Raw genomic sequence first — 21,851 nt, forward strand, 5'->3', positions numbered from 1 at the left:
AGCGCAGCTGTATTCTGATAATATTGGGTTTCCATTGTGCGGCTCCCAGGATTGGATTGATAATGGTTGCGGCGGGGTTAATCAATTCTGTTTCGGTCTTCAACAGAAATCACAGCTGCAACAACAACAACTACAACAACAGCAGCAACAGTGGCAGCAGCTTCAGAGTCAGCAGCGAAGGAATCAAAGTCTTTATTTTGACAACAGTCTTCTTGCCTCCTCTATCAAGAACATCAATACCACCACCACCAACAACAACAATCGTGAATCAATGATGTATTGCCAAAGCATGGATTCTCAGGTTGAGAAGCAAAGACATGAGATTGATCAGTTCATCAGATCACAGGTTAGAACGAAAAAGCAATATTTATTGGGTTTTCTCTTTGCAGTTCTTTCTCTTTTCTTAATTGGTTTCCTGACAAATTTTTGTTCTATTTCTTTTATTTAGAATGAGCGATTGAGATTGTTACTGCAAGAGCAAAGGAAACAACAAGTTGCAGCTTTTGTAAAAAGAATAGAATCAAAAGCTTTCCTTTTACTTAGACAAAAGGATGAAGAGATAGCAAAAGCAACAACTAAAACAATTGAGTTACAAAATTTGTTGAAGAAACTAGAGATGGAGAGCCAAGCATGGCAAAGAGTGGCACAGGAAAATGAAGTAATGGTGGCGGCGTTAAACAACACTCTCGAACAACTACGGGAACAAGCGTCTTGTTGTTTTAATGGGGTAGATGATGCAGAGTCATGCTGTGAAGTGAACGGAGAAGGAATAGAAGCAGAGGGAAACAGAGGTTTCGCAGGACTTGCTGTCGATCGCGGACAAGAAGAAGCCGAAGAACAAAGAACAAGAACCCCGACGACAATGGTTTGCAAATGCTGCAATTCTCGAAATTCGTGCGTTTTGTTCCTCCCTTGCAGACACCTTTCTTCATGCAAGGATTGTGCAGCTTTTCTTGATTCTTGCCCCGTTTGTAGAACGGCAAAGAAAGCTAGCATTGAGGCCCTGATTCCTTAGGCAGGACCAAAAATTTCAGGGGAAATGTGAACGGAAAAAACCCCAGAAAAAGGAAAAAAAAGAAGATAAAAGACAGAAAAACTGATGATGATGGCTGAACATAACCCATGTGGCTGCTAGGATTGAATTCTCACTAGGTCTTTTATTTTTGCTTAATTTTTTTGGTTTTTTCCCCTTTTTAGGTACTCTGGGCTTTAGATTAAACTTGTACTTAAACAACCAAAAAAATGAATCAATTGAACAGAAATTACTGCAGGAATAGGACAGAGCATCTTTTTTGCCGTTCCTGGAGTTAGTGCCTGGCCCTATTTTAGGTAGTAGTAAAGCACATATATTCTGGCAGATTGATTTGATTATTCATATCAGATATGATGGCAATTTTTTTTAGGCTTCGGCAGTGACAGGAGAGAAAGATTGAAAGCTATGTCAGATTTCCAACCTAACCCACCCTCAGCCCCTGCTTTCTCACCTCACTAAATTGGAAAGCTCATTCCATTATTTTCCATACCAGTACGCTCCCCCCATCATTCATTCAAGTCTTAACTGGACTTTCCTACCCTTTTCTTTGATTCTCCTTTGTCTGTTTGAAAAGGAAATGAAAAGCAATCCAGCCATACTCAGAACCCAGGAAAAAAAAAAGCAAAGAAGCAAATTTTTTGCAAATTGAAACAGCTTCTTTAATCAGAAGAAAAGCCAGATTTGCAATTAGGTCCCTGTCCTTTTAAATCAAAACATGCTTTAGAAGTGGACGAGAAAATGAGGGGGAATTCTGTGATTATGGAAGACTTATTGTACTCTGGGCCCTCCTTATTTCCCGCCATATTTTACTATCCGTACGGTTTTCGTTCCTTTGAGAGCGTGGGGTGACTGACTCTGATCAAATCTTTCACCTTTTTTTTTTTTAAAATTTTTATGGGGGCAGGTGGGGTGTTCGGAGAGGTTACATGTGACGTGTACGTTGACTATCTATTGGGGCTTCCCACGTCACTTACCCCCAAGGAAATCTCCCCCGATTCCTATCGCTGCGGTTCTAACCATTGATGGTCTTGGGGTTCAATAATTAAGCATGTGACATGAGATTTTGAAGGGAAAAAATAAGGTGAATGGTCTCCCATTTTAAGAAATTAGGATCAGTTTCAATCAATTATTTTTAAGATAATATTTTGTCCTTAATGTTCTATAAATAGAATTCATAATTGATGATTGAATCTTATGTATGTTAATAATTATATTGATGAATTAAAAAATAATAAAAGAAAATCGTGCCCGTTTTCAGATGTGTTCATTGGTGGATTCGAGCGAGTTAGAATCTATTTTAATCCTTTTAAATTTAAGCAAGGGATTTCCTAGCAATATGTTCATGTTTAATATTAATATAATTTTAATGTTTATTGTATTTAAAATAATTTTTTTAATAAGATACATATATATTTTAGAGAATATTTGAGTTTAACTTTTGAATTAGAGGTAAATGATTTTTAATTAGAGTTTTTTTATGAAATATAAAGTTTTTTAATAAAATTGATTGCCATTTCTAATGAAATTGTTTTGAATTTTCAATGAAATTCGTATGAATTTTCTATAAACTTTGTCGATAATTTTCCACTATTAAGTTACAATTCCACCTATGAATCACATTATTGACGAAATCTTTTTTTTTTCCAAAATGTAGTTGAAAAAGGATTTTTTTAGTGAATTAGAATTATTTCTTGTCTTATTTTTTATTTTTAAAATGTCTCAAAATTATATTTTTTAACAGTAAATTCTTCTATAGTTTTATTTATTTATATTAAAAATTTCACAAAAAATTAAAATTTTAATATATAATACATTAAATTTATTTTTTTGAAAATCAAATTGAAAATAGCAAAATGGAATAGAAAGAGTATTATTTACTGAATGCAAGATTTACGTGGGGATTGGTACAAAATTCAAGTGGACTTTCCACAATTAAATGTTACAACTGTTAGAATCTTCCATTATCTTATTGAAAAAATAAATGATAAAATTGAATAATTATAGTAGCATGAATGAAGGACGATTTGGGCAATTTACTCAAAGAATAATCTTCCGCAAGTGAGCCAGATAAGATCGAAGAACCTCTTTTTTTGAGTTTAAGCTTTATCGATTACTATCATTCGTGTTAATTATTAATTAATATTATTATTGTTTTCCCCAAATTGTGACTAAACAAAATCTGTAGCTGTAACCAAGGAATCAGTTCAAAGCCGGTGGAAAAGAGCTTATGCAAAGCAAAGCTGCGAAGGTAAAGCCTTTACCAATTCTCGCATTTCTCTTTTGGTTCAATCCGTTTGGTTCTTCTTAGAAAACCCACACTCTAGGTACCGGCACTTCGGCTATTGGCTCCTCGAGGTCGAATCTCGTATCCAATTACTTACCCTTTGGCCCAATTTTCTTTATTTCCTTAAAGAACTAATTCTATTTTTTTTTTTGGTTTAAATTCTATGTTGTTTATGTAGCATCTGCTTGTTTTCTTGAATTCCTTTAAACCCCATTTGTTTTCTTGCAGGTTTGAGTTTATAAGTAAGTTTCGATGGCCAACAAGCCTAAACCAAGATCACGGCAACTGTCTGTTTACCTTTACATTCCAAATATTATTGGTTGGTTCCTCCTTTTTTTGTTTGAATTCTTAATAGTTTTTTTTTTCAGTTGAAATTTGATAGATAAGCTCTTTGCAGTTATGCATGAACATCTCCATCTTGGGTTCTTTGAGTTTGCGTGTTTTCAATTTTTGTGATTGTAGGTTATATAAGAATTCTCTTGAATTGCTATGCTTTTGCTCGATGCTTTTCCAGCAAAAGACTTTTTGCTGTTCTTTATTTCCTAAGGTGAGAATTTTGGCTAAAATATTATGCTTTCTCTGATTTGAGATTGATTTACTAGATAGACTTAAATATGATTAAATTTGGGCCTGCAGCTTTGTTTGTGATGCTTTGGATGGTTGGTGTGCTCGCAAATTCAACCAAGGTATGATTAGTACTCTTATTTATCTTCAAAGTTATAGAAGTTGTTAAGAGCATTGATGGGAAGGTGGAATGTGTGCATTTGGGCAGAGCGCATGGACTTAGGATCAAGTTTAGTAAATTGAGAAATTTAAGCCTTAAATTGCGGGATGTTGAAACCGGAAAGGAATGCGTGTCATATAAAAGCTGCTTCCGTAAGATGCAGAATCTGATTCATTTTTTGTTTTCTCCTTGCTTCAGCTTCAACATTTGGAGCTGTTTTGGACATGGTAACAGATAGGTAAACTATCCTTTTGATTTGAGACAGACATTAACTTTTAAGGCTGTCTTAATACATCTTTTAGTATGATCTTTATTTAAAGATATCAATAGTAAATTTGAATTGCACTGTTGTCTCCCTATTGAGTTTGCTTGATTCTGCAATTCAGGATTAGCACTGCTTGTCTACTGGTTATACTTTCTCAAGTGTATAGGTAAGTTTTCTTTCAGTCTTTCATGTTTATTTATGTTGCCAAAATTGATATGCTTGTGTCCTGCTATATCACTCACATTTTTATGCAGGCCTAGCTTGGTTTTCTTGTCATTGCTAGCCTTAGATATTGCTAGCCATTGGCTGCAGATGTACAGGTAGCTCTTTTTCCTTCAAATACATATTTCATATCATAGTATTGTTTCTTTTCTAGAATATGTCTTTTCTTGTTAACTCTGAATAATTGAATTGCAGTACATTCCTAGTGGGTAAGGCTAGTCATAAAGATGTGAAAGACAGTTCCAGTTGGCTTTTCAAGCTCTACTATGGAAACCGGATGTTTATGGGTTTTTGTTGTGTGGCTTGTGAGGTAATTATATGTTGATAACTCTGTTCCATCTTTTTACTTTGCTATGTTTTTGGCACTTTTCTATTAAACCTTCTTGACTTTGTAGGTTCTTTACATAACCTTATTTCTTATCGCGAAGAACCATACTGAGAATTTGATGGATGTAAGTCCGGTTTCTTGTATTTTGTTGCCTTTCCAATTTGATTAGTGGATTCCTTTGCACCTTGATTTCTAAATTGTCTTCCTTCTCTATTTTCCTTTTGTTATTTTTTTTCAGGTTATAGTGACTACCCTGAAACAGGGTTCGCCTCTTTCCTTTCTAGTTGCTTTAAGTTTACTTGGATGCTCAATCAAGCAGGTGATCAATTTTATACAGGTAGGCACGTGTGCCTTATAACATGATCAAAGTTGCATCAATTTTTTTTTTTTAAGAAATTTAATTATTAAATCTCATTTTCCTGTTAAATTGATGTAATGGCAATTTCGATGTGTGAAGGTTAGTAATTGTTTGTTTCTTCAGATGGTCTAACTTATTATATAAATTAGTGAATTTGACTGTTGCTAGACTTTAGATGGATGTATGAATACTTAATATTCAGTGTGAAATGAAAAATGTGCTCCAATGAGATGCTTGCATTTTGAACTGTACTTGAGTTTGATCTTGTGCTGAACTTCATAGATCAGCTATAAAAATAAAACACAAGTTCTGCTGGTAGATATACCATTCCGATTGAAACAGAAAAAGTTCTAAAATCATATTAGTTTATCAATGAAATGGTTGAGTGGTTTATTTATTTTGCTTAAGCATCGCACCAATTAAACTGTTGCATGATCTGGATGTTAATGGAGTTTATTTGATGGTTTCAGATGAAGACAGCAGCAGATGCATGTGTGCTTTACGACACTGAAAAAAAACAGAAGCCCTGATTGATTTCAATTTTTTATGTCAAGAGCAGAGTTTTGTTTCTGGCCTCGAGTGCGTAATATTTGACAGTAAGGTGTAGATGTCGAGACTGGTAACTCGAATCACTTCTCTGATGTCCATATGGAGAGTGGAAGGTGCAATTGCAATAATATAAATTGTTTGGGGTGACAGAGTATCTTGACATTTTCTGTTTTTCAAAACATGGATGCAATCATGCAACTGATCACATGGCTTGTGTGCTTTTGCCTTATCAAAAGCTTGGTGTTGACGATGATGATGATGTTTTTAACATGTGGCTCTGTGGCTTAAATGTGTTATGTTTACTGACTGCTGGTGTATGAATACTGTTTTTCTCAACTTAAATTTCCTACTGCCTTGTAAACCTAAGCAATGATGATACTGATTGATAATTTCCTGAAAATTTTGTAAGCAAAGGGAGAAATGAGGTCCTTTTTTAGCCTGAATGAAATGAACCAATTGCCTTTTTGTGCCAAATGTCAAGCACCCGTGTCTCCTTGTCAACTATTAATTAGAAAAGCAAGGAAATCTGGAACAAAGTGTCTCATTCTCCGGAATCCATTTATCAAGCCAGAAATAGGCAAGGGCTCCGTTGCCTACAATCCTACCACAAGCATGCAATCCCACATGCTTCTGAGCTCTCTCATTGGAGGGTGTATATGTTGACGATGCTTCGCTATACTGGTGACATTCTGTCGTGCGGTAAATGGGAGCCAATTAGTCCAACTTTGTTATCCTTTCCCTAACGCCACCACCGTTAACGTATACAGTGACAACAGGGAACCTATGATAGTAAAGTACATTCGGCTAAGGTGGTTCGTTGCATGAATGGAAGACAAACTTGTTGAATCAAATTGCTTAATTCCTCTCTTGTTAGTACAAGAGCACGTGTAACTTGACATGGACATCCAGCTAACCAGGCTGGTGGAGGTGCATTAGAATAATTTGTCATGATTTTTCAGCTTAAGAGGATAACTCCTTACTACTTATAACGAGAACATCAAAACTAGAAATGTAAAATTTGGATTGTACAATCATCTAGAGTGCTGCAGGAGTTTGAACACGTTTTTTTCTTTTCTAAAAATAAAGGCACTAGAGTATAATACTAAGCCGAGCCAGTTTCTTCAAATCTTCTAGGAAGTCATTCAGTACTTGGTAACATGACGGCGCAGCCACAGCTGGTACATGACCATATATGTCTATTCCCAAACTGTTTATAAACAAAAAGGGGCAGACGACAACCAATAGATTAAAAAAAAAAATCTTACACCACAGTCGTTTTCCTCTTGTCAGTTTTAGTATGGTACTGCATATGGCAGGGCATATATGTTAGCCTGGGGCAAGTATTGGGCACCTGGATACTGAGTGAAGTCTCCTTGATGTAAAACATTATAACTAGCATTACATGTGTCTCTTATGTCGCTCCTGGGTCGCTTCGTCTCGAAGAGCCAGTCGAGATCTACAATGTCGAAGTGCTCAGACTGCAAAGAAGGGGGAAGCCAGTTCGCGACTAACTCTGTGAATTGTGATTCTATCTGCAGCAAGCTAATTTCAGAGCAGCTGGATGTTGGAGCCATTTCAGACTTCTCATCAGTAGCAGGCACACCCCAATCAGTTGAAAGTTGCTCTTTGACAGGTGTAAGACCCAAATCAAGCTTCTTTTGGACTCCAGAATCCAGCATTAAAGGGTGGTGGAGTAAATACTGATCATAGGGACATGAAGTAGAGTATCCATGGTGCAGGACATCATTGCTAGCATCGGATGTCTCGCAAATGTCGCCTCTGGGCGGCTTCCTCTCAAAGAGCCCCTCTTGATCACCAACATCAAATTGCTCAATCTGCAGGGGACGGGGAAGCCAGTTCTCCTCCTCTAACTCTCTGAATTGTTCTGTTAGAGTCATTTTGGATTTCTCATCCATATAGATCCCAGCTGTCTGAGAGAATGACAAAGCTCTCTTAGAGGTGGTGGAACAAACTCTTGGACGTCAGTAGCTGGCACACCAAAGGCTGAAGAAAACTGCTCCTCAACAGGTAATTCAAGCTTTTTCTGCACTACAGAATCCATCATTATGGTAGAGCAGTCTGGTTTGCGGGATAGGGCTTCAGGAGTCTTGTGCTTTTGGAGCTGGACATCAATCTGAACAATATTTCCTACAGTAAAATCATGAAGAGAGAGTAAAAATGTCAAATTCAGAAGATAACTGAAAAACTAGAAAATGAAGAACAATTATTCACTAACCATGATTATGGCAGTCATTGCGGGATCCGCGTTTCTTTTCTTATGAATGCTTTGGCTGTTGTCTGAAGACTCATAAAAGCTGTCAGATGTAGGCTGCTTAAGCTCTTCAGTGAGGCCGCTCGACTCCATCTCCTGGGTTCCATTTTCAGTTTTACCTTGATTTTCACTCCTTCCTCCACCTTCATCGCCCCTGAATCGCTGACGCCTTTCATGATGACCTGGTTTTTTCTGGCAAATCTCTCCTTGCTCCCTTTCTTTCCTCGTCTCTTTCTTGCTCCTCCATTTCTCCTCCTCCTTTTCCCTTTCAGCCTTCACTCTTTCTCTCTGAACCTGTACGGCCAGAGAAAAATGTGACACACGCTTTGTAATAAAATTTCACAAAATGGGATGTAATTTTATAAAAATTAATTTGTATAAACTTAAGATGAATCAATGTTTTACTTTGTGGAGACACATTCAATCACCGTCCAGTTTATCCTGAAAATCTTTGAACTAACAGTATTCTCTTATTCACCAAGCTGGCTAATGTCTTAAACCAGTCACATCCCCTCTAGGCTTGACAGATCAGTAGCATGATGATAATACCAATTATTCATGTTATGAAGAAATTCTTTAAAAGCCCCACAATATTTTTTCCCTATGATTTCTTCCCTCAAAAGCATGAAGACCAAAACCACTCTACAGTCTATCAAACCCTTGTTGAGATTTCCACTGATTATTTGTTTTCTATTTTTGATCAATGTCGGTCTAATCCTCAAAAGAGAGGGAAATCAAACTTCAGAATCATTAAATGAAGAAAAAGAGGTACTAATAAACGTAAGTGCACTCTAGAATTAGAAACTTCTGATCAAGATCCAAAGGGAGCAGAAAAGCTTGCTTAAAACGAACCTTAATCAGCTCCAAAAGAGCCTCCCCACTCACTCCATTCCGCACGTACCTCGGCGGTGGAAACGGTAAGCACCGTGACATTCTCCGAACAAAAACCCAAATACCCAATAACGAGGTAAGCGATTTAAATGCAGAAAACAAAGTTTCACAGGAAAAAAAAGATGAAAACGATAGAACAGAGAGATTGTTTCCAATAGCAGTTATCTGGGTGTCTTTCGTAGTTTATCTTGATTCTGGAGAGCTTTTGATTAATTGATATTTAAATCTTTCTTACTTATTAGTAATTAAAAGAGACTAAGAACAAATTAACCTCTAAAGAGCGAGAGTTTGAATGTGATAGAGATTAACAGAAAATTCTGGCGGATTTTGATATTAATACTTGAAGAGAACGGTGAAAGGGCAGCTTCCAAGAACCAGTGAAGGGTCCTAGCGTGATGCTTCCATAGCCCATGAATTTCCCGCTTGTCGTTTTTATTTTACCATTTTAACCCTCCTCTTCTCATCATTTACCATCTTACTATTCTCATAAGCAACGACACGCCGTAGCATCTCAAGAAGAGGAATGTAATAATATTTTTTAGTTTTTATTTTTGAAAATTATAGGTGAATTTTTATTAATAACCAGGAATGAAGCATTCCTTAACAAAACCAAAACCCAGGAGTAATGGAAGCAAAAGTACGTCCATTTTGGGAATCTTCAAAATGCCATAAAATATACCATTTTCATTGACCTTTCAGCAATATCACTAGTATTAATTTAGCTTCCTTATATTCACTCTCTTATTACTGCTCTTCTCTGTCATTAGTCTTTAAATTGTTTTCGCTTATTTTTTTAATAAAAAAGGCTCCCCTTATTTTCTGGGGTTTCAAGATACCTAGTCTAAGTGCATAGATGAATATACAATCTAAGCAGACAACCGGTTTTGAGTGAAAATAATCAGACTTTATAAAACTCAGTTTCAATGGAAATTCACTAAAGAAAATGCACCGATATAGCTATTATAAAACTCACTTTCATTCTCCTTCATAACGAATTCTAGGCAATTAGATGATGAACAAATGTGGGAAAGAAAGATAGGGGAATAAAGAGAGAAGATTAAGGAAAACAAGATCTGTGCATGCACCTTCTTATCCAGCTGCGGCTTGACAGTAACCACATCTATGGCAGTCAAGTTCAAAACTTTCTGAAACTCTCCCCGTGTACAAAATGCTGCACTAAACAGTACTCAACTGCCCGTTAAACAAGATAGCAGAAAACAGAGGTCAACTGAAGCTCTTCTAAAGGTTTAGAGCAGAACCTAGTCTAGTTAATTGAAAAGCCTAGATGACCATCTGGTTAAGATAAAAACTAAAAAGTTAGGACACTGAGCTTACTTTCAAATTAATTTAAAAGCTAAATTAAACTCAAACTAGGAGTTACAGTTCCAAATTTGGAGCATATATTACAGGAAAATAAATCCTGTGTAATGAAAGTCCAGAACAGCAAACCTTTTCTTGATAATTTCTTGAAGTGTGGCAACCCCAACAGCCTAGATAACTGCACCAACACTGTTAGGTCTCCTTACCACAAACTACTTCAGTTATGCAACCTGTTTCCTCATTGAAGATGATATCAGTCACCTTTTTATCCTCCAGCATCTCACAACCTTTAGCCTTCAGAGACTCCACCCATGGCTCAAAAATCTTCTCTCTAGTGGTCCCACGACAAAATACTACATCGAAATGTTTCTATAACCATCCATGAAATAAAACTTTATGTTTCAACCACATGTGACAGGAACGGGAGTTTTGCTGAAAATACTCTGTAGCTTAAGGGTCCAGTAAGCCTCATCTGTCTCTGCTCTTTATAGATTTCGTTGATTAAACACGCATTGACATAGTTATTAAATTTCTTCGCAGAGGTCAAAATATTTCTAGAGAAGAATTTAAACGATCAAACCTGGTGGGCAAGAATTAAATAATATAGCACCCCTTGAGTAGCCGCAGCACTACATAGCTCTTCTGGAGCAAACAAACCCACACGAAGTAATAGACCAAAAACATCTTGATAGAGCCTCTCCGAGCATCCAAACTGTTTAAAAAGCTCCCTTGCAGTAACTGCCAGTTAAGCCTCTGAGTAAGGTACTTGAAAAAATTTATCTTTGATTCATTTAATAGAAGTAACACCTAATATACAATGCTGGATTCTACTACTGTAAATCCTTACGTGAATCATATTTTTTCCTGGCAACAGCAGTGATGTCAAAGTCAATTACTGCGAAAAGGAGCAGCAGCTGGTTTGATGACAGGAAATAGATAGAAAACAAAGAAAGATTGCCATAAAAGTTTATCTAATGTCCAGGTACAATCCGAGCTCATATAAAAATAATCAGTCTAGTAATCAATTAAAAAGCAGAGAATTGTAATTAGCAAACAAAAAAAATAACTGATTAGATTTTGAGTACAAAGATTAAATTAGCGAAAATGTATGAATATTGGAACTATTTGAATATTTGACCTGCGACATTTGCACCTTCGTTTCTTTAGAATTTTACAAGAAGTTCAATTTCATTATTCCTAGTGCTAAATTGTTTTACCACTGATCACTATATTCCTTTTCTATTGTTCACATATCACCAACCCCATGTTTGATTGGGTTAATTATAAATTTAGCACCAAGACTTTAATGAAATTGTTCATTTGGTATTTGAAGAAAAGAAAATTACATTAAGGTACTCCAACCTCTATTGGGTAAAGCAGATTGGCTTTGCCTAAAGGGCCAATACTAATCCGTCATGTGTCATAGAAATGCCAAGTCAGACACATCATTGTCATAGAATATTTTGTTTACGTTATAATTAAATTTAAGTTAATTACTTAGAAGAAAAGAAATATTTTATTAGTATTTAAAATCATAATATTTATAAAAAATACCTTTATAAAATATTAATTTTTTTATACAGAGGAAGTCAAATTTAATTTTTATAAAAAAGATAAATTAATGGTCTAAGTATCCTTTAATCCCTATATTTAGTTATTTTCTTCAATTTAATTTTTTTATTCAAAATAGTAATAATTTAATTTTTTTAATTTTAAAAATTATTTTAATTTAATTTTTTTAATATTTTTCATCTAAATTAACTATTATGATACTAATATCAATATTGACGTAATATTAAATGCTAATGTAATATATAAAAAAGATTTCGATTGCTTGCTGACATGACATGTCAAGAGGCTACCACATTACTCTCTTCTTTTTCCAAACTATGAGGTCCTTACTAACACTCCTAAATTCTTGTTTTTAATTATTTCTTGATTTTATTTTTTTTTCTTTTTTTCTTTCTTTTTCCCAAAACTATGTCTCTCCTTACATTCTAAAAAACACTAATTACAAAAATATTTTTTTTCTCTATTTTATTAGTTAAAATATTATTTATTATTTTATATTAAAATATCATATAATTATGTCATCATATTAATTTTTTTTTTCAATCATTTATATAAAGATTAATTTAACTCAAAATATAGTTTATTTAATTCAAAATAAAATTATAAGTGTTTAATTGAATTTAATAAAAATATAAGAATTTATTTAAATATTTTTGAATAATTTAAAAACTTTTAAAAATATTATGCCAACAAAAATTCAGAGCCCTGTTTTTGGGTGAATACTATTACTTTATAACTCAAAATTAAAAGCAAGAAATAGCTCACATTCTCTCGTCTAAAACCTATTAGAAACCCTTTACTACTGCGACAGAAAACCCCTAAAACCTGTTAGAAACCCTTCACCCTCCTCCGCCAAAGTAAACCATTCTCCCGTCTAAAATCTGTTAGAAACCCTTTGCCTCTTCTGCCAAAGAAAATCCATTTTTTCCAAGAAAAGGATGTGCTTAGCTCTTCGAGTCTTTCTTGTGGGACTACTTACCGGTTAACTCGTTGGTGCAATCCTTATGTCGACTTGGCCTTTTTTCTTTCCAGTTTTTTGACCAACTTTGCTTCTCTTCTAAAGTCGAAGCAGATATTTGGAAATGATTCTATCGTTTACCCTCCGATGGTCTTCCAGGGGAATTTTGAGACCTTTCATCAAGTAATCATCTTCTCTTTCGTCACTTTCTTGTACTTTATTTGCATTTATTTTTTAAATTTTGTTGATGAACTTTGCGAGGTTCAAGTCAAAGTCAAATAAGATATTTGGAAATGATTCTATTTTTCACCCTCCGCTGGTTTTCGGGGGAATATGCCGCTGGATTTCGAGGGGAATATTCCGATGGGTGAGTGGATCTTTATGGAGAGACGTTGGAAGCTGAGTCTTTCCGGGCCTGAAAAAACTAATCTGTTGAGAGGCAAGGTAACACTGTTACTTCCGATTTTAAGATTTGATGTCATGCCTTGGGTCGACATTTTTTCTGTCAGTTTATTTATGCTGGATTTCTTCCAAGATTCCGTTTCCTTGGGCCTCACAGTGTTGCTGATTTGCAGAGTCTGTAGTGAGAACATGACAGGAACCATCCCTTCCTGGATCAGGACTTCAGCTATTGGATGAGTGATGATACCTTACCCCTTTCAAAATATTGAGCACATAAACCAATATGGATAAGAGGGCAAGTAAACGACACTCAATAAGTCAAATAAAGTTTAATTTGACATATATAAATTATTTAATAAAATTTTAATTGTTTGCTATGTGAGAAATTGAAAAACTACTTATTAAATTTATCGAAGAACATTTACAACAATTTTTTCGCCAGCAAATATCTTGACAATCAAGAGATTGATGGTGTTAAAACAGTTTAAAGAAAAGAGTAATATTGATTAATTTTTTTGATAGATTGATGACATTGATTACCTAGGTTTTTTCCCCTGATTTTAAAGATCAAATTAGATAAAGATAATTATAAAGTATAGAATTTGAAATCTTGTACACATGCATATATATCAGTATTAATTGCATTGGTTATGTCATATTAATCATCAATACAACATCTAATAATACAAAAATAAATAAATAAATTAAAGACTCCTCAACCGAAGGGAGAATCATATATACCTCTAGACAAATGTCAAAATATAAACAAATTAATTAAGATAACAATAATGAAACCTAATTCGTAAGAGAATAATTATATATTTATTTATTTTTTGGTAGACGAAGATTTGAATTTTATTTTTTTTAAAAAGAAAATCATACATTAATTAATGAATCAAATACTCGGATGTGAAAAAATAATTATATATAATAACACAAACAAATATAAAATGTAAAAAAATTGTTGAAAAAACGTTATTCCTATTTTATCTTTAATTATGACTCACCAAATCATTGGCATTTATCCTTTTTATGATTTGAAGTATAGTAGCATTGATTATCTCTTGATGTCGGAGTCAGTACTTTCTCAGCAAGCCAAGGGCTCTTAATTTGATTGGGTTATGATTTCCATGGATCTTTCCTCATAACAACTTTTGATTTCAGCTTGTACTCTAATATCCTAGCCCTACATAAATACTGAGAAGGAAGGAAAAAAGACCTAGTAAAACCTTATATTTATATACATATGCATTAGCGGCAGAAACAAACCTTAAGTTCTTCTCTTCTCTCTGCAACCCTCAAGTTCTTCTCTTGTGTGAAACAATGGCCAAACAGGAGCAGAGCAGAGCCCTGCGAGACATTCATAGGATTGAGAGCTCTATGTTCTGGATCGAGCGTCTAGCCCTTCTACCACTAGCTTCTCAATTTCCCTATTTCCAACAACGGCTAGTCCTTGTACCACTAGCTTCTCTATTTCCCTATTTCCAACATCGGCTAGCCCTTGCACCACTAGCTTCTCAATTTCCCTATATCCAACTTTTAATGTCTTGCGCTTCTTTGCTGTTAATTGCTACCAACGTTATTTATTTAACTTTGTTCATCAGACGACAATTCATCCATAATTTTTTTTTTGTAAGTATTAATATAATAAAAAGATTTTTTTTAAAAAAATGAGATTTAATTAAAATTTATGTAAATGATAGTAAAAATATTGATTGAAGGGAATTGAATAACTTTGTATACTTTTATTATTCTTTTAATATATTGTTTCTAATGTTTTTTAATTTGTTGTAGGAGCCTGACATAATATTTTACATTCACCGACCGGTGATTTTGACTCTAATTTTGAATCATGTTCTTCCTAATGGATGTTTCATTGCTGCGATCATAGCTTGGCTAGTCTTTATTGGGACAGGCTATTACGACTATAAGAAAGAACTAGATAAGGAGTCGCGCAAGAATAGCAGCCTATCGTCTAAAACCAACAGCCCCATTGCTATGGTCAGTGCTTTTTTTTTTCCTTAATGATGCTTGAGTTTCCTTTCTTTTTCAATGTTGTATTCTCTCGCATCTTGTTTTCCATGCATAATATGGTTAACAGAATGACATCCTATTCAAAACCAGCTTCAATTTAGTTTCCTAGGATGCAATATGGCTTAATTCAAAGATTATTGTTCATGAATTTTGAAACTTTTAGGCTTTGCATAAACTCAAATCATGGTCTAATTGCTTTTATTGGAAAGTAACGAAATTGCTATCCCTTCTGTCAATTTATTAGTTCTTTTTTTTAAAAAAATTAAAATGAGAATATCATTAAAAGCTGGGAAAATGGGTTTCCCCTTTGCAAGGACCATGGCCAGCAACCAGGCCGAACAACAAGAATATTGGTTGGTATGCCCTTATCCTGTAACAGTATACACTCCCAATACTCCTGTCAATTTATTATTTCTAATGCCATGTTGTGTAGGAACCTAGTAAGGATGGGAAAACACTGAAGAAAGAGGAAGTGATGTCTGCGATGACCAGAAAGTTTCATAAATGGTTTATAGCTGTCATCTCAAAATTGGACACTATGTTAAAGGAATTTGCAGAACGTCCTAAAGGGTTTCATAAATGGTTCTACGATACCTTATCAGAATGGGACACTATGTTGAAGGAAGTTGCAGGCCATGGACAGGAGCTTAAGACAGCAGAGGATAAATCTGATGAACAACAGGACCGTGGCAGTGAGGATTCAGACTTCGAGAAAATTGAGGATGCAATGAAGGATTGAAAGAAATTAGGAAGATTAAGAGTAGGGTTTTTATTTTTGTATTGATAGATGAGAGTAAGGTTTCATTCTTTTATTGTGAGGATAGGTTTTAATTGAGAGTAAGGGTTTTATTCATAGTTAAGAGTAAATATTTTATTAATTAAAATATTAGTTATTATTTCATGACACTAAATGTAAAAAGTATTATGCCATATTATTTGATTTAAAATAAAATTATAAATATTTGATTGAATTTAATAAAAATATAAGAGTTTATTTAGATATTTCTGAATAATTTAAAATTTTTTAAAATATTATGTCAAAAACAATTCAGAACCTTTATAACTCAAAATTGAAAGCACGAAATAGCTCACGCTTCTCTCGTCTAAACCCTATAACCTATTTGAAACCCTTTGCCTCTGCCAAAGAAAACTTCTAAAACCCGTTAGAAACCCTTTACCTCCTCTGCCAAAGTAAACCATTCTCTCGTCTAAACTCTGTTAATAACCCTTTACCTCTTCCGCTAAAGAAAACCCATTTTTTCCAAGAAAAGGATGTGTTTAGCTCTTCGAGTCTTTCTTGTGGGGCTACTTACCGGTTTACTCGTTGGTGCATTCCTAATTTACTTTGATTACAATGTCGACTTGGCATATTTTCTTTCTAGTTTTTTGACTAACTTTGCTTCGCTTCTAAAGTCGAAGCAGATGTTTCCAAATGATTCTATCGTTTACGCTCCGATGGTCTTCGAGGGGAATTTTGAGACCTTTCATCAAGCAATCATCTTCTCTTTTTTGTGATGAACTTTGCGCGGTTCAAGTCAAAGTCAAAGCAGATATTGGGAAATGATTCCATCTCTTACCCTCCGCTGGATTTCGAGGGGAATATTCCGATGGTTGAGCGGATCTTTATGGAGAGACGTTGGAAGCTGGGTCTTTCCGGGCCTGAAAAAACTAATCTGTTGAGAGGCGAAGTAATGCTTTTACTTCCGATTTTAAGATTTGATGTCATGCCTTGCGTCAACATTTTCTCTCTCAGTTTATTTATACTAGATTTCTTCCAAGATTCCATTTCTTTGGGCCTCACAATGTTGCTGATGTGCAGAGAGTCTGTTATGAGAACATGACAAGAGCCTTCCCTTTCTGGAATAGGACTTGAGGTGCTGATCATTTTTTCGTGACTTGCCATGACATTGGCTTGAAGGCTACTGTAGGAGTTCAACATCTTGTCGAGTTGTGTGTAGAATTGGAGATGGTGATGGATATATCCCACACAAGGATGTCCCTCTCTCTCCCTCAAATAACGCAGCCATTTGCTCTTTCCCGCTGCAAGATTTGACCCTAAGAATAGGTAACACCAACTTTGGTATTACATTTGCTCTTCAAATTTGATACCGTCAAACACATAATGTAAATTCAGGGACATAAATTTACCTCTAAAACATGAATACACTGGCTTATGTTGCAGGTACACACTAGGATTCTGGGCGGGCGGTCTCTATTATGAGCTGGTTAGTGCTTGGAAGAATGACACACAGCTTGACATTCTGAGCAACGGTATGAGTAATCCTGCCGGAAAGGTCCCACACCTGGAAAAGTTCAACGCATGCAGCTAAATTTTGCAGATTGATTGGTCCTGACAATATTATATCCCTTTTATTGTGTTGCGTATAATGTGCGATTGGTCCTGTTTCTTCTTGTCTGATTGAAATGCAGAAATATAGTAACCACGTATAAATTTGGCTTTCTAACTAATAAATTATGAGAGTATTATACTTAATATCTTCCTTGAAGTACGCACAAAACTTATGATCTACTAAAAAGGAATACTTTAATTAATTTCTTAGTAAATTATATCATACTTGACATGAAATGAAAGATGAAACAGTGAAGATACAAAAACTATGACAAAAGAACAATGATAGAATAATTATATAAAATAATAACACAAACAAACATTTGTTGGAAAAACATTATTTCAATATTTTCACCTAATCATTGGCATTTATCTTTTTCATGATTTGAAGTACAATACAGCTGATCTTCTCTTGATTTTAGGGTTACTTTTTCACCAAGCCAGTGATTGCATCATGATTTGCGAGGATCTTTCCTTTCCTATTGGATAACAACTTTTGATTCTCTTCTCCAAAAAAAAAAAAAACCTTTTGATTCCAGTGTTATGCTTTCACTCTAATCAATACCCTAACAAAAAACCTAGTAAAAGGTTATGTGGTTTTCTCAGTTTCTTGTTAGAGGATGTGAAACAACGACGAATCAGGAGGAAAGCAGCACAATGCAAATCGAAGACATACTAATCCAAGAAATTCATGGGATTATGAGGTACATGTTCTGGTTCGAGCGGCTACCCATTTTACTACTAGTTCTTATATTTCCCTTTTCCTAACTTCTATTGTCAACTGGTCTGTCATGCTGCTCAAACTTCCATTGATTTGTATTGTTTTGACATATGCGATGCGATGATTGATCCTATCTCGTAAATATGAACAGACGAATGTTAAATATATTTAATAATCATGTAATACGATACAATTAATACATTTATTATTTATGTCAAGATTTTTTATATAATATAAATTTAAGGATTAAATAGTTTTTTTAACAAGATTAATTTAAAATATTTATAATTAAATATAATTTATTATTTAAATTTAAAATTAATAATTATAAAAACAATTATAATAAAATAATAACAACATCAAATATAATAAAATTTAACATAAATAACATATGTAAAGTTTATTATCATATAAATAAAATCTATCATTAACATTAAATGTGTCATTTATATAAATTTCAATACGATAACATAATTAATTAAACGTATTAATCATGTCGATATAATTAAAACACGAAATACAATAAGATTAAACTCAAATCTAATTAACTCCATATCGTGTTTAAAATTATCAAGTTTACGCATAAATAGCAATCTTTCCTCCAAAACCAATACCCCTAATACAAAAGTAAGTGTTTGAAAAAGATTGCAAAAATAAGTATTTGAAAAAGATTCTTAAATTTGAGTTGGTTTATCTTTGCGAAAGAAAATAGATGTTTTCTAGGATACTAGTAAGAATATTCAGGAAAAGAAGAAAGAGAGCGCCGTAATCGAGCACGAGTTGCTGAAAAAGAAAGGGATAACCATTAAATCCATCCAGCATTGTGAGCCTTTGCTTTTCCGACATTTACTGTGGAATTTGAGAGCCAACCACTAAAACCCCATCTTCCACCCAAGCTGAGATCTCTAAATTCTATCTCTGCTTTTGATCCACAGACAGGATGCAAAAATAAACTAAAATCCACCTCTTTGTTCCGTAACTTAAACACCGCATTGAAGAATCGAAAGTACAATTACCAAAGTCAATTCAACAAATCAAAATGGCCTAAGAACTTGTAAATGTTATATTGATACAATGTTTATATTATATCATGAAAATTATATTTATACATAATTTAACATAAATTTGACCCTTCAATTTTAAATTAATTAGAATGTTAATTACCCTAAACAGAGAAACAAAACAAAGATAATTGTGGTAGGCTTAATTAGAGATCCTTATACCGAAAGATAGACTTGACAAAAACAAACAGCAAGGGTGGCAGAGACTGCAATTCTTCAATTGAATTGTTAATCAGGCTTAGCAAGATAATGAAGATAAACATGTATAGAAAATATTGGCATACGGCTTATGAACCATCAATATCAACTGAGAGCAAATGGGTAATAAGATGGGTGGGTGATGAAGCAGCAATAGGGTTCAATATCTACAGAGAGCAATGCAGACAAGATGAATGGGCGGCAAAGGTGCAACAGGGCAGATATAGAGATTTCAACAAGGATTAGAATTCCAAATATCAAAGAGACGTGAGAAAGGGCCGAAGTCAAAAGATGGATTCACCATCACCCTAGTATGCTCATTGATACATGTAGAAATATGGACCATTTATCACAGTGAAGACTCTGTCACCAATCCCATATACAAGGAACTACAGATTAATCATGATGTTAACAAACAATCACAACCATCAAGCAAAACAACTAAAGAATAACCAAGGCATTCATGCAATGGAAAAGTAAAAAGGCCGTAGGCAAAGACATGGAAATATGAAACTTTTCATATATTGTGATAATAATGGAGGTTCATATAAAATCCTCTAGAACCATGAACTAAAACATAAAACAAAATAACTAAAAGAAAAATCCAATGTTTAAACTTTCCCCATCTTGACAACCGACTGGTAAAACCCAAGAACAGCAGAGCCTATGATAATATCGACATTGCTATCATAATATAAACACTTGATTTGACGCTTCCCAATCACTCAAATGCCCACTGGTTCTCCCTCCTAACCTCCTCTTCTTCCTCAGGGGTAAAATCATTCTTAATGTTGAAGGTCTTGCGAATCTCCTCGGGTGTCTTCCCCTTGATCATGTCAGCAACAGTTTGGCAAGTCAAGTCCAACAAGCTCTTGATGTTCAAATAGTTCGCAGCCTGAAAACACATTTCAAAACCATATAACCCTTTTTAGAATACAATAATTCTTCCCAGAAAACCAAAACCATAATTTCTCCCCTTCCTTTTTCTTGGGAAACTAAGTCAGAAAATTTAATAGATTAAATCGTTTTATTAACACATTAATAAGATATATCAACAGATAAACAGAGTATTTAAATTAAACCCAACAGAAACAAGAGATTAAATCATTAAAAAAACAAAAGCTTTTATTGCAAACAAAAACCCCAGCCAGGAAAATAACAGCATTGTTAAAAGCAAATACATTATGAGAAAATCAAGAAAAAAGCGTAAATATGGAAAGAAAAGAAGGGCAAAGGCAGGAAGAACTAACCAAGATGAGGTCAAAGAGGGTATTTTGGTCAACCTTGACAAAATCAGCATCCCACGCCTTGAGATCATCCTCGGGGATCTTTTCCTTGTCGGCGGCTGCATCCACGTGCTTCTTGCAGTACTCGAGGACCTTGGCCAAGATCTTGCTGGTGACATTGGGGACAGGGATCTCGTTGTCGGCGCAATCGTCTTCGATCATGTGCTTGATCGTCTGCGACTCAACCGCCACCGCTTCCTCCACCTCGAACGCCTCTCCGTCGGAGCTCCTCAACATTATCTTCTTCGAAGTCGACGCCATTGTGATTCCTAAGATTCTTTAACCGGTGACACAAACCCTAATCCGAAAAGCGAGAGAGGAAAAGAGCGAGCGAAAGAGAGAGAGAGAGAGAGAGAGAGAGAGAGAAATTATCTATAAAATATTATTAAATTGCTCTGATTGACTGGGGAAAAGAGGGCAATCATACCTGGATATTTATAGAAGGATTTAAGGTACAATTCAACGTCGTCGTTTTCAAACCTACTTTTAGTCCGATTGGATTTTTGTTGGCTAATGGTAGTAGCAGTCAGTAAATACTAATAAGAGTATATACACGAAAATCTAGTAAAACAAGGAGTCCAGTTTGTTTTAAGTAAAATATTTTTCGAAAAAATCGTTTTAGAATATATGTTAATTAGAAAGATAAAAAAATATATTTTAGATATAAAACATTTTAAGGACGTATGATATTTTTCAAAAAACAGAAAGGAAAAAATATTAGTTTGAATAAATGTTAATATTTAAGTTAAAATGTTAAAAAATTAAAAAATATTATTAACATTTAACTTAATAAAATTTTAACTTTAAATATTAATATTTAAATTATTTAATATTATTAAAATAAAAATATATTTTTAATATAATCAATTAATTCAATTAAATTTTTCATTTATAAATTGAATAAAGTTTATTAATAATTGTAATAAAAAATTATTTTTACGATTGTTATTTGATGAATACATATTTATAAGTATAAGTTTTGGATGTATTTTGCAATGGATAAAAATATTGATATGTTTAAAG

At 34.2% G+C, this 21,851-nt stretch overlaps 5 protein-coding genes across 6 annotated transcripts in view; 3 read left to right on the forward strand and 2 right to left on the reverse strand.

The window, feature by feature from the left end:
- Nucleotides 1-1,274, forward strand: part of LOC110418079 (putative BOI-related E3 ubiquitin-protein ligase 3) — a 3,082-nt gene extending 1,808 nt beyond the window's left edge. Inside the window, exons 2-3 of the mRNA XM_021430694.1 lie at nt 3-346; nt 449-1,274. Of these exons, the coding sequence (XP_021286369.1) occupies nt 3-346; nt 449-1,015 (911 nt within the window). The 3' untranslated portion in view covers nt 1,016-1,274. The remainder of the gene's footprint in view (nt 1-2; nt 347-448) is intronic.
- Nucleotides 1,275-3,039: 1,765 nt separating this feature from the next.
- PIS1 (phosphatidylinositol synthase 1) lies at nt 3,040-6,080 on the forward strand. Of its 2 annotated transcripts, XM_021430448.2 has the most exons (12): nt 3,041-3,100; nt 3,210-3,281; nt 3,546-3,636; nt 3,780-3,864; nt 3,954-4,003; nt 4,240-4,279; nt 4,428-4,472; nt 4,561-4,626; nt 4,724-4,838; nt 4,924-4,980; nt 5,095-5,193; nt 5,685-6,080. In XM_021430448.2, exons 3-12 carry the CDS (start codon nt 3,570-3,572, stop codon nt 5,742-5,744), a joined length of 684 nt encoding a protein of 227 aa, XP_021286123.1. In that variant the 5' UTR covers nt 3,041-3,100; nt 3,210-3,281; nt 3,546-3,569; the 3' UTR covers nt 5,745-6,080. The 2 variants fall into 2 exon arrangements, with proteins under 2 accessions (XP_021286125.1, XP_021286123.1); XM_021430450.2 differs by having other exon boundaries at nt 3,040-3,388.
- A 729-nt stretch (nt 6,081-6,809) lies between these two features.
- On the reverse strand, nt 6,810-10,540 carry LOC110418400 (uncharacterized). The gene is given in 6 exon segments (XM_021431120.2): nt 6,810-7,702; nt 7,705-7,911; nt 8,000-8,026; nt 8,029-8,329; nt 8,888-8,969; nt 10,012-10,540. Coding segments are annotated over 6 exon segments (1,299 nt in total). The 5' UTR covers nt 10,047-10,540; the 3' UTR covers nt 6,810-7,055.
- A 3,961-nt stretch (nt 10,541-14,501) lies between these two features.
- LOC110418080 (uncharacterized) lies at nt 14,502-15,959 on the forward strand. The gene is made up of 3 exons (XM_021430695.1): nt 14,502-14,633; nt 14,973-15,179; nt 15,646-15,959. Exons 1-3 carry the CDS (start codon nt 14,502-14,504, stop codon nt 15,949-15,951), a joined length of 645 nt encoding a protein of 214 aa, XP_021286370.1. The 3' UTR covers nt 15,952-15,959.
- A 4,083-nt stretch (nt 15,960-20,042) lies between these two features.
- LOC110418001 (SKP1-like protein 1A) lies at nt 20,043-21,230 on the reverse strand. Its single transcript, XM_021430617.1, has 2 exons — nt 20,793-21,230; nt 20,043-20,437 (listed from the first exon to the last, which is right to left on the reverse strand). Exons 1-2 carry the CDS (start codon nt 21,087-21,089, stop codon nt 20,264-20,266), a joined length of 471 nt encoding a protein of 156 aa, XP_021286292.1. The 5' UTR covers nt 21,090-21,230; the 3' UTR covers nt 20,043-20,263.
- Between the last annotated feature and the right edge of the window lie 621 nt (nt 21,231-21,851).

Source organism: Theobroma umbraticum, unplaced genomic scaffold, assembly GCF_002168275.2.
Source record: "Theobroma umbraticum cultivar Fairchild unplaced genomic scaffold, ASM216827v3 scaffold_50.0, whole genome shotgun sequence".
Classification (NCBI taxonomy): domain Eukaryota; kingdom Viridiplantae; phylum Streptophyta; class Magnoliopsida; order Malvales; family Malvaceae; genus Theobroma; species Theobroma umbraticum.

Coding starts and splice junctions, on each gene's coding strand:
- PIS1 (XM_021430450.2), top strand. CDS start 3,570: ATGGCCAACAAGCCTAAACCAAGATCACGGCAACTGTCTGTTTACCTT. Junction 3,637..3,779: donor TTACATTCCAAATATTATTG/GTTGGTTCCTCC, acceptor TTGTGATTGTAG/GTTATATAAGAATTCTCTTG. Junction 4,981..5,094: donor ATACTGAGAATTTGATGGAT/GTAAGTCCGGTT, acceptor ATTTTTTTTCAG/GTTATAGTGACTACCCTGAA.
- LOC110418080 (XM_021430695.1), top strand. CDS start 14,502: ATGGCCAAACAGGAGCAGAGCAGAGCCCTGCGAGACATTCATAGGATT. Junction 14,634..14,972: donor TCCAACAACGGCTAGTCCTT/GTACCACTAGCT, acceptor AATTTGTTGTAG/GAGCCTGACATAATATTTTA. Junction 15,180..15,645: donor CCAACAGCCCCATTGCTATG/GTCAGTGCTTTT, acceptor CATGTTGTGTAG/GAACCTAGTAAGGATGGGAA.
- LOC110418001 (XM_021430617.1), bottom strand. CDS start 21,089: ATGGCGTCGACTTCGAAGAAGATAATGTTGAGGAGCTCCGACGGAGAG. Junction 20,438..20,792: donor CCCTCTTTGACCTCATCTTG/GTTAGTTCTTCC, acceptor ATGTGTTTTCAG/GCTGCGAACTATTTGAACAT.